The sequence below is a fragment of the Chiroxiphia lanceolata genome, chromosome 20, assembly GCF_009829145.1.
Source record: "Chiroxiphia lanceolata isolate bChiLan1 chromosome 20, bChiLan1.pri, whole genome shotgun sequence".
Lineage (NCBI taxonomy): Eukaryota > Metazoa > Chordata > Aves > Passeriformes > Pipridae > Chiroxiphia > Chiroxiphia lanceolata.
This window is the reverse complement of record NC_045656.1, coordinates 276,951-289,611: the sequence shown is the minus strand read 5'-3', so window position 1 is coordinate 289,611 and position 12,661 is coordinate 276,951. Positions and strand designations below refer to the sequence as shown.

General features: G+C 45.1%; 1 protein-coding gene across 23 annotated transcripts in view; it reads right to left on the bottom strand.

Moving 5' to 3' along the window:
• The window catches only part of GTF2I (general transcription factor IIi), a 112,268-nt gene extending 101,006 nt beyond the window's left edge, over positions 1-11,262 (bottom strand). For 22 of the 23 annotated variants that reach the window (XM_032707808.1, XM_032707810.1, XM_032707813.1 and 19 more), the window contains exons 1-2: positions 964-1,007; positions 440-545 (exon numbers count right to left, since the gene is read on the bottom strand). In XM_032707808.1, the coding sequence (XP_032563699.1) occupies positions 440-545; positions 964-1,001 (144 nt within the window). In that variant the 5' untranslated portion in view covers positions 1,002-1,007. Of the gene's footprint in view, positions 1-439; positions 546-963; positions 1,008-11,135 lie in introns of those variants that run through there. The other variant, XM_032707809.1, reaches the window with a different exon arrangement.
• Positions 11,263-12,661: the final 1,399 nt, after the last annotated feature.

The window sequence follows — 12,661 nt, the reverse complement described above, 5'->3', positions numbered from 1 at the left end:
AACCACACCACATAATAATTAGGTAACTTCTACAAAACAGGTGATATGCCAATTTAAAAAGAAGATTTTCTGAACAAGTTTTGTTGAGTTGGTACAGCAGCTGAGGACAAGGCATTAGCCTCAAAATAATTTATTCACTCCACATAACGGATGACAAAGATCAGAACACACTCTTTCCTTTCAACCACGCTGTACCTGAGCAATCAACAAATATTTCCTATTTATTTGACAAAATAATTTTTAAAACAACCACCACAACAAGAAACAAGATGACTGTTAGCATGATTTACCACAAGCAAGACAGAGGAATGGCTGGTTGGACAGCACACAACAAGATACAATCCACCTTTCCTGCTGCCCAGCAGGAAGCAATATACTGCTGTAGTCCTGCAAATGCTAAGACAGAGTTATGATGCAGCAGATTAATTTCTCTACTAACCATTGACTCAAGTCCTGACATGAGAAATTTAACGACCATTCTGCTTTCTAAGGATTCCTCATCATGGATGGATGCTGCTGGTGCAGTAGCTTGAGCCATTTTCCTCCTATAAAATGAAAGAAAAAACCTTTTCAGATACAACAGTCAAGAAAACCTCTCTTATGCAAGTAGAGGAAAAAATAAATTCAAAACCCCATAGAATACAGCCCACTACACACAAGCAACAAAACAAAGTGGTAAATTAACAGGAGAAAGTGCTTGCTCTTCTATTCTTTCATGCTTCCTGGTGTTTTATAGAAGCAGAAGCTAAAAACTCAAAAGTTACAATGTTGTGTCATGACCAGGCCACAAATCCTTTGTGCCTAGAAAGATGCATATTAATTGATTAGCTAAATTTATATAAATTTTTCTTTTTAAGTATGTTTGCAACTCCAACAGTCTAGATAAACACAGCAACAAACACTGGCAGTAACATACAGAAATGGCAAATCATAATTACGATTCAAGTATCAGAACAATCTTACCTGTAATTATCATGGCCTATTTCAAAACAAACCACCATCACACTGCCCCAAAATCACGGCCTCAGAGACTACAGTATCAGTAACCAGAACATGACATTCTTATTCACATATTCTTCAGTTGTAGGATTAACTCAGAGTTAAGTAGTCCCAATTAAGGTGCTAAAATTACAAACTGAATTTCAGCAGTGACACAAAAAAGAGATTTAAACTGTTTTCCTGTAGGTCATTCAAGAGACTTTCAACTTTTTAAAGACATAAGTAATAATCAAGACTAGTTGACGCTTCTGTTGGCAGTCTCTAACACTGTAATTTCACTATAAGAAAGTAGGCATTTATTCGGCACAGGGTTCATAGGGGATCTCTCCTCCTAACACGCACATCCCCAGCACATCCCCAGCATCCAACACATCAGCTTATATCTATGTAACTAACACACATTCATTACACTTCCTGGAGCTCATACATATATGCTAAACATTCCCATGAATTCTTTCACACATTTAAATCGCTTCTCAGAACTCATTTAAATTAGAGTAGGGGTTTCTTGAGGGTCTCTGGTTGCTGTTCAGGGAACATCTCATTCCTCAAATCATCCTTTTATGATCATCAGCTTCCTAAAAACAGTTTCTTCTCCTTGAATGCATTCCACCTATGTGGTCTGGCCAATGATGCCAATTTTATGCCCCAAAAAGGCACGGAGAGACTGCTCAGAGACAGAGTTTTTAGTCTATAAGCAGGAGGGTATTTATTGCCAATCAACATTGGGGAGCTCCCAGCTCTCACTGGACAAAAGAGCTCCGAAGCAGGCAGTGAACAGCTGGAATATTTATACAATTCTTGTTAGGAGATGACATCATTTTACATGAATATTCATAGTATTGCAACATCTAGTTATAATATTCATAACAGGTGGAGTTAGGGTGGAGTCAGGGGCGCGGTCTTCATTTTGGGGAGTATCTTGGTGGTACATCCGGTTACTTCGGCCTCAAGGGTCTTGATTTTACTCTTTTTACTCAGGTAAACTCTTGAACTCTTTAATTTGGCTGACTTCTACATGTATTTGGCAGGAGTTTCTGATATTCGGCAAGAGTGCCTAGGCTTTGACTCTTCTCCTTTCCCTTATCTCCCTCTGTTTTTCTTCCATATGTCTGTTTTATGTGTATGCTAGCATTTTTGGTTCTCTCTGTTTTCCTGTGTACTTTATGTTCTTTGTGTCAGTGTGTTCAGTATTCCTTAATGAGTTATTATCTCCGTTGTTCTTGAAACTCAGTTCCCTATGCCTTTACTCAGAGCATGCATTCTAAGTTAACTCTCTAGGTCTTGTTTTGCTACACTACATTAGCTTTTCAGGCCTTGCTCTGCTTCACCAAGATACGCCTTTTTATCAGCTGTTGTTCAGGCACAGTCTTAATTCTCAAGGCTAAGATATTCACTTCCACACATGGGGGAATACAGGACTAGGCACTGTCTGTTAAAGGAATTCACAAGACTAAGCACTATTTGCTACAGTTAAAGATTTTTTCCAACACCATTACCAATGCTACACAAAAAGGCCAATTTAAGAGCCATCCTTTCAATAGAGTACCACTTATGATATATCTAATAATCTTAAAACTTCCAGATCAGTTAATATTAGTCATAATTATCTATAAATCCTTTAGTTTAACTTTGCCAAAATGAGCCTTTGCCCAAATAAAGCCTTGTAACAATGAACAAAGCCTTGCAAAATACATTCCTGCCTGTGGTTTAACCCCAGCCACAACTCAGCCCCAAACAGCTGCTTGCTCAGTCCCCCTCTGGTGGGATGGGGAGAGAACTGGAAGGGTGAAAGTGAGAAAACTCGCAGGTTGAACAACGAGTTTAATAGTGAAAGAAAAAGCTGCACAGACAAGCAAAACAAACCAAGGAATTCATTCCCACTTCCCATTGCAGGCAGGTGTTCGGCCATCCCCAGGACAGCAGGGCTCCAGCACATGGAATGGTGACTTGGGAAGACAAACACCACTCTGAACGTCCACCCCTCCCTTCTGCCCCCTGCTCTGGATGCTGAGCATGACAGCACCCGGTCTGGGATATCCCTGGGGTCAGTTGGGGTCAGCTGGCCCACATGTATTGCCCCAACTCCTTGTGCACCCCCAGCCTCCTTGCTGGTGGGGCAAGGAGCAGAAAAGGCTCTGTGCAAACACTGCTCAGAGATAATGAAAACATCCCTGAGTTATCAACACTGTTTCCAGCAGAAATCCAAAACATGGTCCCATACCAGCTACTGTGAAGAAAATTAACTATCTCAGTCAAAACCAGCACACTGCCTGATGAGAAGGTCATGAAAATACAGAGCTAAAAAAAATTCCTATTCCTTCAGCCTCACAGGGTCATATTTTCACTCTTCTTCCTTGGCTGAACTCTTCAACTTTCTTCATTTTCGCTGACTCCATGGTGAATTTTGCAAGACTTTGGACTCAAGCCCCTATTTCACCCCTTATCTATTCGTGTTCTTACCCTATCTTTATTTATGTAGCTGTGTGAGCATTCTTTTGGTGTACGGTACCATCTAATCCCTAAGCCCTGGTTTCTGTCTCTAGCTAAGCATTACATTCTTCTGAGCAGGAGGGTCCCCGGATCAGTATTGAGAGTTAACTCTCTAGGCCCTAGCTCCGTTTCAGTTGGTCAAAGTGATGGTTGCAGTCTTAATCCGTCACAGGTGGGGAAAGCCCATGAAACACAAAGTTCAGTGGGTTAATATACATTCATTTCGAGGGAACACCCAGGTATCTCATCTGAGGCAGGAAGTTTTATGCTTCCTGATGCAACACTGTGGGTCATGCACAGTCCTCTTGGGCAAGGCCCCAGAAATTAGTCTAGGGGTGCTTCAAGGGTCTTTGATGGTTTATAGTCCCTTCTAAGACATGACCACTGTGTCTCACACCATCATATGTAGCAGGATGCTCTGTCTTGTTAAGGCTTATCTGCCTTGGCCTGGAATCTGGTCAGAGGATCCAAACAAACCAAGCTCTCTGTGGTGAGCTACTCCTGGTGCCATGGTGCTGCTTTTACCAGCCTAATTTACCATCTGCAAACACACATCCTGCTTTTTGAGGCGAGATTTGACAGCTAAGCTGCTAGCTGACCTGGAGATACATGACTGGCAGTCAATCACTTCATATGGCAGATTCTTTTACAGACTTTCTTGAAGTGTGTGCAGCTTCTCCTGTAAAGCAGGGGCGCCTCTTCACGGCCACTCCCCATGGGTTAAGTGGTTACAGAAACCAGCCAAACAAGCAAAGGAGATGCGGTTACACAGCAAGGTAAAAGATTGTGCAAACCCTCAAAGGAGTTCATAAAGAGGTCACCTAGAACTTTAGGGGCTCCAGACAACCACCAGAGACCCTCAGTGAAGCCCCTCAGACACCTTATAAGGATATGTATATATGCTAATTAGTGTTCTGAAATGTCATGAATATGTAACAGGATCCCAGGACACAAAAATTAATGCATCTGGCACAGTAACAAAGAATGCCTGCCTTGCAGGTTTCTTTAAGACCCAATTTTTGGCAATTTTTTCACCACAGCACTGAATACTGGGTTTCTAAGCTATCAAACTAGTTAGAGAGTTTATTTCCCGGTTTTTAGTGATAAGAGCAAGAGACCCTAAGAAACAAAGCTCTGAGGGGAAACAGCTGGTGCTCAGCACACTCAGCAGTACCGAGTCACGGGAAACCAGCAGGATTTTGCAGGGGGCAAAGGGTAGGGTAGGGCAGCTGTAAGACACCCCGAAACCCAAGGATAATTAATTCTCTTTTTTCTAGGTAATTTTATGATACTCAGCACCATATGATGACTTTTTAGTCAGCCTAGATGGAAACTACGTCTGCTAATCTTAAGAACCATTATAAGAGTAAAATACAATCCAGCAAATGTTATTTGAAAAGCACCTCCGATGTCACTCAGTCCTAAACTGGCACAATGTTTGCAAAAGATATTTAAATCTGATTTTCACTTTTTCTACAGATTCCAATGTAGACTAACATATAATTAGAAAATTTTAGACAAAATTAAAATGCAGTATCTAACTACACACCTCACAAGGCAACAATAAAAAAGTGAATGTATTACTCAGTTTGGAGTAGTAAAGAAACCATTAGCATAACATTCAGTTTCTGAATTAAAGCCAGACGTTCCTCTCAGGGAAGAATTCACTTGGTTTTTAAGTATGCAGTGTCCTACTGCATCACCTAGGCATTCATAAATTACACTGATATCATGTAAAGAAAATGAAATAATAATGACAGCAGTCCTGACCATCTGATAATTTCTGTCTTTACCAGTGTAATTATATTTACTTAGACAACTACAACAATGATCACATTCAACAACAATTACTTTAGTTCTGTGTGTCTGTGGGATGATGGGTAGGGTAAAATCTAGAGGAGATTCAGAATTCTAGGGTAAAAAGCAGCTGCAACTCCCTGGATGGAATGAGGTCAACATGCTCCCCAATACAACGATAAACATCTGCTCAGTGGAACAGAACGGAGCGTGGAACAAAGTGGAGACTACATGGGCCCCCCCATTCAAATCTCAGCAGAATGGGGGAACATTGTGGTCCTGAGACCTTGGTTCCTTCTGCCAAGGGAGAATCAAGATGTTCTGCTACTGAAGCCAACAACCATGTCAAATCCGCTTCTCAGGTGCCAAGCCACAACCACTCTCTCCATTAGGTACACCAAACAAAAATAAAAGGTATTTATGACTAGAGCCACTCAAATTTCACCCAAACATAAAGAAAATAGTATAAAAGTAAGTTGGAGATAGAAGGAAAGTGGGAGAAGACCTCCACCGAAACTGCTGGGATCAGTTGATGGACTGAGTCCATCTTCTCCCCCCCAGAGGGACACCTTGGGTGAGAAATATACTCTGTGCACATTAAATGCTGCTTTTAGGACTAGAGTTCTTGTTTGTTCTTTTCTCTTAGCATATCACTTAGATTGCTTCGTATCAGAGCTGGTGCTTGCTTAATATATGTATCAGTAGATTGCTTTAAAACAATCACCAACAACCTTCGAATCTTATTAAACTGTCCCAATTTGTATTAATAAAGAGTGTTATTCCATGAACTGTTAAAGCGAGTCCTTGCAGTTGCCAGCAGCGGAAAATGCCTTGGCAGGACGCGCTGAGGGGTCTTCACTCTATTGAGTCCCCCCAACAAGGGCAGTCAAAGCACTTGTGAATCTGTTGGTAAAGGGTCTCATTACAAGTGATGGCAGAGAAAACCACAAAAGGAGTTAAAGACGGCTTAGTTGGTTGTGGTGGTTTGAAAAACCTTTTCTCTGAGGTAGTAATGGTTTGCCCCACTGATAATACTGGACCAATCAATAGTCCACGTGCGCCCTACGGAAATTACATACCCACAGAAACGGAAGAGAAGGTGGTGAAGATAGTTTTAGAAGGTAGGTAGCCATGACCTGAGCCACGAGGAGGCAGGGGGTCAGTGAGCCCCTCTGGGGGGCCAAGGGCCCCCAGCCCCCAGCTGAGGCTACGGGAGACCCAGTATAGTGTCAAAGCTGGACTGGGTCCCGTAATCAAGAGCTGGAAAAGTTTCCTTACTGTCAGCAGCAGCAGAAGACACTGAAAGCGGCAGCGGAGCAGTCCTGAACAGAGACAACGATGGCTAAAAGCCAAAAGATAGCAGTAGCAGCGAGATAACGTGAAGCCGGCTGAAAGATGCAGAGATGTTCCTGCAGGAGGGAGAGCTGGCAACAAAACAGAGCTGGAAAACTCAACAGCGCTGGTTTGGGGTAAGACTGTATTACTTTCCCAGAAAACCCAGAGAATTCCTGAAGAGGGGTGGACTTCCAAACCTTTAGGGAGTCCCGAAATGCAGCAGCAGCTAGAGAGAGAGAGAAAAAGAAGCTGAAAACTCGGAGTCGTCCTGAGAGCTGAGCCAGGATGGACGGAATGCGGAGGAGGTGGCCGTGCCCTCTGCTGCTGCTGCTGCTGCTTTTATCATGCTGGCGAGCTGAGAAAGAGCAAAAGAGCTTTGGTAAGACTGAACTGAAAGCTGCCTTCAATGTTCTAACCCAAGAGGAGTGAAGATCTACAAGGAAATCCCCCGAAGGCTCGGGGTTGGAATTTCCACAAAGAAAGAACCAAAATCCTGACTGCCACACTTAAATCTGCTGCCTCAGGAAAATGAAGGACACTAACCAGTGCCACAAAAAACTGAAATGAAGGAACTGTGGCCTGAGAAGTGACAGAAAGACTTTTCTCTTTTCTTCTTGGACTTTTATTGAAGAAAAGGAGAAATTTAATTTAATGTAAATATATATGTGGGTGTAAATAAACCTCTGTAAATATTTTCCCCTTTCCCCAATAACGAATGTTTGTGTTTTGTCTGAAAACTCTCCACATGAAATGAAAAAGATATCAAGTCCATACCATCACTAAACCCGCTCACAGGGGCAAACTGTGGGAGGGGAGCTTGAATATAAAAATTAGATTCTTGGGAGTTTCAAACCACCACATTGGTAAAACACCTTGCCCTGCTGAGCCAGGAGACGGTATCACCTAATGTTTGTTCTGCCTTCTTGCTAGAAGAACATTGTAGAAACACTGGTTAATATCTTGTTCTGTCCTGCTTACTGGACCAAGGTTTCATTATAGAAAGAATGCTAGGAAATAGTACATAATAGACCACGAGGTAATAAATCAAGTAAACTAAATGTTTAAAGTATATATAGGAGGCCAAGAGCCAGGATTTTGCAAGCTTGAAGAATTTAGGTCACCTAACAAAGAAAGTTGAAAAGTTCAACCCCGAGGAAGACAACCCTGATGACCACTAGAAGGATGAAGGCTTGATGTCCCAGTGAAAGACTGAGCATGCACCAAAGCAGATTCTCGAAAGCTCCGCCTAGACTCCACCTGGACTCTCTCTAGTTATTAATATGCATGTCAGAAGGTGTACCTAAAACATATAAAATGGCTTGTTTTGCACTTTTGGGTGGAGCGAGTCTGTGCAGTGCGAACTGCCTTACTCCCAACGTTTCAATAAACCAATACCTTGCTGCTTGCTTAAAGATGCAAAGTCTCTGAGCAGTTCTTTTATTCCGAAGTTTTTCGGCATCACAAGACGCTGACAGACTGTTGGGCACCAGGGTATCAACTTTCCTGGGGTACTGACCAGCAAAAATCCAAACTCTCACCTTTCACATGACAGTGTCCATCAACACTTACATATAATATTTGACAAATGAATTAGTCTAAACTCTGTTGATATTTATTTAATTATAACAGCATTGGTGCTTGTCTTAGTTTAACAAGATTGTTAACAACTTAGAAATTAAGAAACTTCAGATGGAAGTGTGGAAAAGGAAAAGAAACAGCTTTTTATTAACAAAATCTGAATAAACAACAAATGGTGCAATCAAAAACTTTCAGAAGAAACAAAACAAAGTCCCAATTCCTCAGGTTGGGGGCAGAAACCTCCGGCAACCTGAGGAGGGGTGGGGGGGGAAAGCAGGACTGTCCCGGCGGTTCAACGGCTGCTCTCAGCCACGTGTGCTCACAGCCAGCACTGGAAAAAAAAAGTCCTTTTTCCCACAGGCAGTCGGAAGGCAGAATACCTTGCTCTGAGATGGGTCGGTCTCTCGGTCGTTTTCCGCGAGGTGTCCCGTGGGGAAAAAAAAATTCCTCTCAGGAAAAGAAAAGGAGGCGGCCGAAACCAGGTTCCCCGCTCTGTCCCCAAAAACCCCCGATCAACAGACTCCCAGCCACCCCCGTGGCCACCGCGCTTCCCGAGAGCGCTCGCCCTCCCCCCGCGCTCCCGCACTGCCCAGCGCGTGCGGCTTTGCTTCCCGCATCCTGGAAGAAACAGATGGGGGTGGGGAGGACATTGGGAAAAAATTCCAACACCTCTTTGCAAACCTATGCCAGTGCTGACACATTTTTCACAGTGAGAATTGCTGTCTTTACTAGTGAGAGCTGGTCCTTTGGATTTCTATGTCATACTGCAAAGGTCACAGCAAACAAATGGCTCAGACTGGTTTAAGGGTAAACAAATTCTGGGGCTCTCACAAAGAGCTATTCCAACACTAAGCACCCATTTGAATTCCATCACCTTGAAAACAAAAATCGTTTGATCAGTATGTAGGTCCTATGCGAAGCACACACCTTTGCACACAAAGCGAAGTGCCCTGTGTCTGCTGCTGCCCACCACTGCACACAACAGGGCACCGGGAAACCAATTACCCTGTCATTCTTCAGCAGTAATCAGTCCCCTCCTTTGGTCACTTCATTACCTCAGCAGCTCTCTCCCTTGTTCCTGTTACTGTATTTAACCGAATGAACCAGAACACCAATTTCCATGGAATCAATTCCATGTGTTCTTCCTTGAATTAAAGCATTTATGTCAATTCTATTATGAATCTCTCTCCACCCAGAATCTGGGACCAGAAATAGAAGTCAACTCCATAAATTAGAGTTTGGGAATGCGTCACTAACTTTTTCTCAGAAAATTACAAATTCACAATCTTTCCAGAGAAACATAAGTTTCAACCAAACTTCTATGAAAAGGTTCTCATGTCTTGATGGATAAGACAAAAGGCTGTCAGTAGTGGTACCTCAGCTGTCTGTGAGGCTACCGTATACCAGGCTGTATGGGGACAAATTTTTAATGCCATCTAATTTACCTAATGGAATTACACGTCCTGGTTTTTTTTGGTATGTTTTTTTTTTTTTTAGTTTGTTACTGGTTTTCATTTCTTTAAATGCAGAGTTAAAGTTAGACAAGCAGAAACAAATATAAAGTATATTTTAAAAAGGAATCTAAAAGTTGCTCCTTATTGTGAGATACTGACCCAAAAATTTATACACATTGACAACAACAAAAGTACATTATTAGCTTATAGGGGGTGTCTGCACACATGAAACAGTCATCATGCAGATGTTCCTCTCAAGCAACTCACACACCAAACCTTTGGTAAAAGAAGCCTGCAAACAGAACTGGCAACACAACAGGTGATATCGAAAACACTGTTATGATTAAAAACATTGCTGTGATGCCAAGAGAGCCTGATAAGGTTACATACCCAGACAGGTGTACAATTATATGCCAACCTCTCTCAAACACCAGGCTGACAAGCTTCTGCAGAAATTTTTTGTTGCCAGCTAGATTTGTTCTTTGCTGGTAGCCATGCTTCTGCACACAGGGCCACTAAGACAATCAGAGAGATGAAACACTTCTCCTACAAGGAAATGCTGAGAGAATTGGGATTGTTCAGCCTGAAGAAGACAAGGTTCCAAGGTGATCTAATTGTGGCTTTCCAGTACCTGAAGAGAGCCTACAAGAGAGCTGGAGAGGGACTTTGAACAAGGTCCTGGAGTGACAGAACAAGGGGGAATGGTTTCACATTTGCAGAAAGCAGGAAAAAATTCTTCTTCGCGAGGGTGATAAGGCATTGGTTGCTCTAGTTGCCCAGAAAAGCTGTAGCTGCCTCAGCCCTAGAAATGTCCAAGGTCACGTTGGACGGGGGTTGGAGCAACCTGGGATAGTGGAAGATGTCCCTGCCCATAGCAAGAAGCTGAAACTCGATGGTCTTCAAAGTCCTTTTCAAGGCAAATCATTTGGTGATTCCATTTCTCCCCAGTGGCTTGCCGGCCTGGGTGACAGCGCCTGCCTTGGGTGCGGCCAGAGCCCCTCACTCCGCTGCCGTGGCTGCCCCGGGAGGGCCTCGGGTGCGGCCAGAGCCCCTCACTCCGCTGCCGTGGCTGCCCCGGGAGGGCCTCGGGTGCGGCCAGAGCCCCTCACTCCACTGCCGTGGCTGTCCCGGTAGGGCCTCGGGACTCCCCCAGCCCCGCGCGCTGCCCGCGGCAGCTCCTTTACATGACCCGACCCGCCCTTTCCCGTCCACGCCCAATCGCCGCCGCCGCGCGCGGGGTTTCCGCATGCGCGCGCCGCCCCGACAGCCAATGGCAGGCGGCGGCAGCGCCCCCCCTGCCATGCGGAGAGAGAGCGGCGCGAGCAGCGACCCCACCGACGAGCGCCCTCGGCCCCGCAGCCCCCTCGGCCCCACAGCCCCCTGGCCCTACAGCCCCCCGACCCCGCAGCCCCCATGGCCGCCCGTCATGGTCCGTGCCTCGCCCCGCCCCGGCGGGCCCGGGCCCGCCCTCCCACTCACCCGCCACGGGCACGGGCAGCCCGGTCCCGCCGGCTGGAGACGCCGCAGGGCTGCGGGGGAGACCGGGGCGGCAGCGGCTTCCTCGTGAGCTCTCGGTGCTGTCGGGGCGGCGGGCGCCGCGCGGCCCCGTTTCTCCCGCGGTGTCGGGCCGAGCCCAGCACCGCTCCGGGCGGGGGAGGGTTGCTCGCGCAGCCGCGGCGGCGCAGACGCTCGCGGGGGCCGCTGGGAGCCGCAGTCCCGGGGCCGGAGCTTCCGCCGGGCCCGGCGCGCGGGCCTTGGCGGGGCCCGGCCGGCGCTGCCCTGCCCTGCTTCGGGGGGCTCTGCCCACAGCACACTTCTCCTCGGGGAACGAGGAAGGTCTCGGGGCCTCGCCATCAGCCCCTCTCCACACGGATCGGCCGCGCTGTACACCCAGAGCTGCTCCAAGCTCTGCAGAAAAAACGCTGGCGCTGGCGACAGCCGCCACCACCAGCAGAAAGCCTGATTTTGGTTTAATCAGCAACTTGACAGCAAAGCAGTCTTTTATTTCAATTACAAAGACGTTAAGCATAATGCAGCCCATCTACAAGATGGCTAGAAACAGACAAATATTTTGTCTGACATCACTATTACTTTCCTTTGAATTTAGGTTCAGTGTGGTAAATGTGGATGGAAAGTTTTCTATTCAAAGGAAAATGCTGCATTTCAGAATTTGATCCCAAGGATGCCTCAGAGCTTTTTTTTGATTTTTAAATTTTTATAGATTTTAGAAGTAGATGTGTAGTGAATGTAGATTTTAATGTAGCTGTATTACATCCCTTACCCTGTAACATAATGTTTACACGTACCCAACCCTACTACCCTATTTCATATCAATCCCTCTAAAATTCCGTTAGCATGTTTAGTCTTCTTTTCAAGGTAGAACTGTAGAAAAACACCCTAAGGCCTGGACCAGAAGATATCACACAGAGACAGCGACCTTCAAGCCCAGAACTTTGGAGGGACTCCAAGGACTGTAGGTGTAATGAGTGAGTAATGATGAAATAAACAATTTGCTCATCAAATTATATCTTAAATTAATATACTTTATACCAATATAGTTAAAGCTTCGCTTAGGCTGAAAAATCATAAGTTGCAGAATAGTTAACCATAATGCTGACATGACAAATTGTACTCATTTGCTAAATGAGTACACTATAGTGTTATTCTAAAAGTGTATTGTCCAAGTGTACTTACAAGGCAAGGAGGAGATGGATAAGGAGCAGAGGGTCAAGCACAAGACGATAAAGAAGAGCCAGGACTCCCATATGGAAAGTCCCGCATACCGGACCTCAAGGACAGCGGACTAATCAAACTACTGGTGGGAAGTCCCTAGCAACTAAACTGAGCCCGCGAAAGAAGGACCAAACAGAATGGAGCCTGCGAACCTGAGTCCAATGAAGAGATGACAAGTGACTGTGGGAGGGGAAATTAATAAGGGTATAAATGTTGCTGTTTGCTTGTTGCGCTTGTGGGCCATGAGCGGAGCAGAGGTCTCCCCGGTTGCC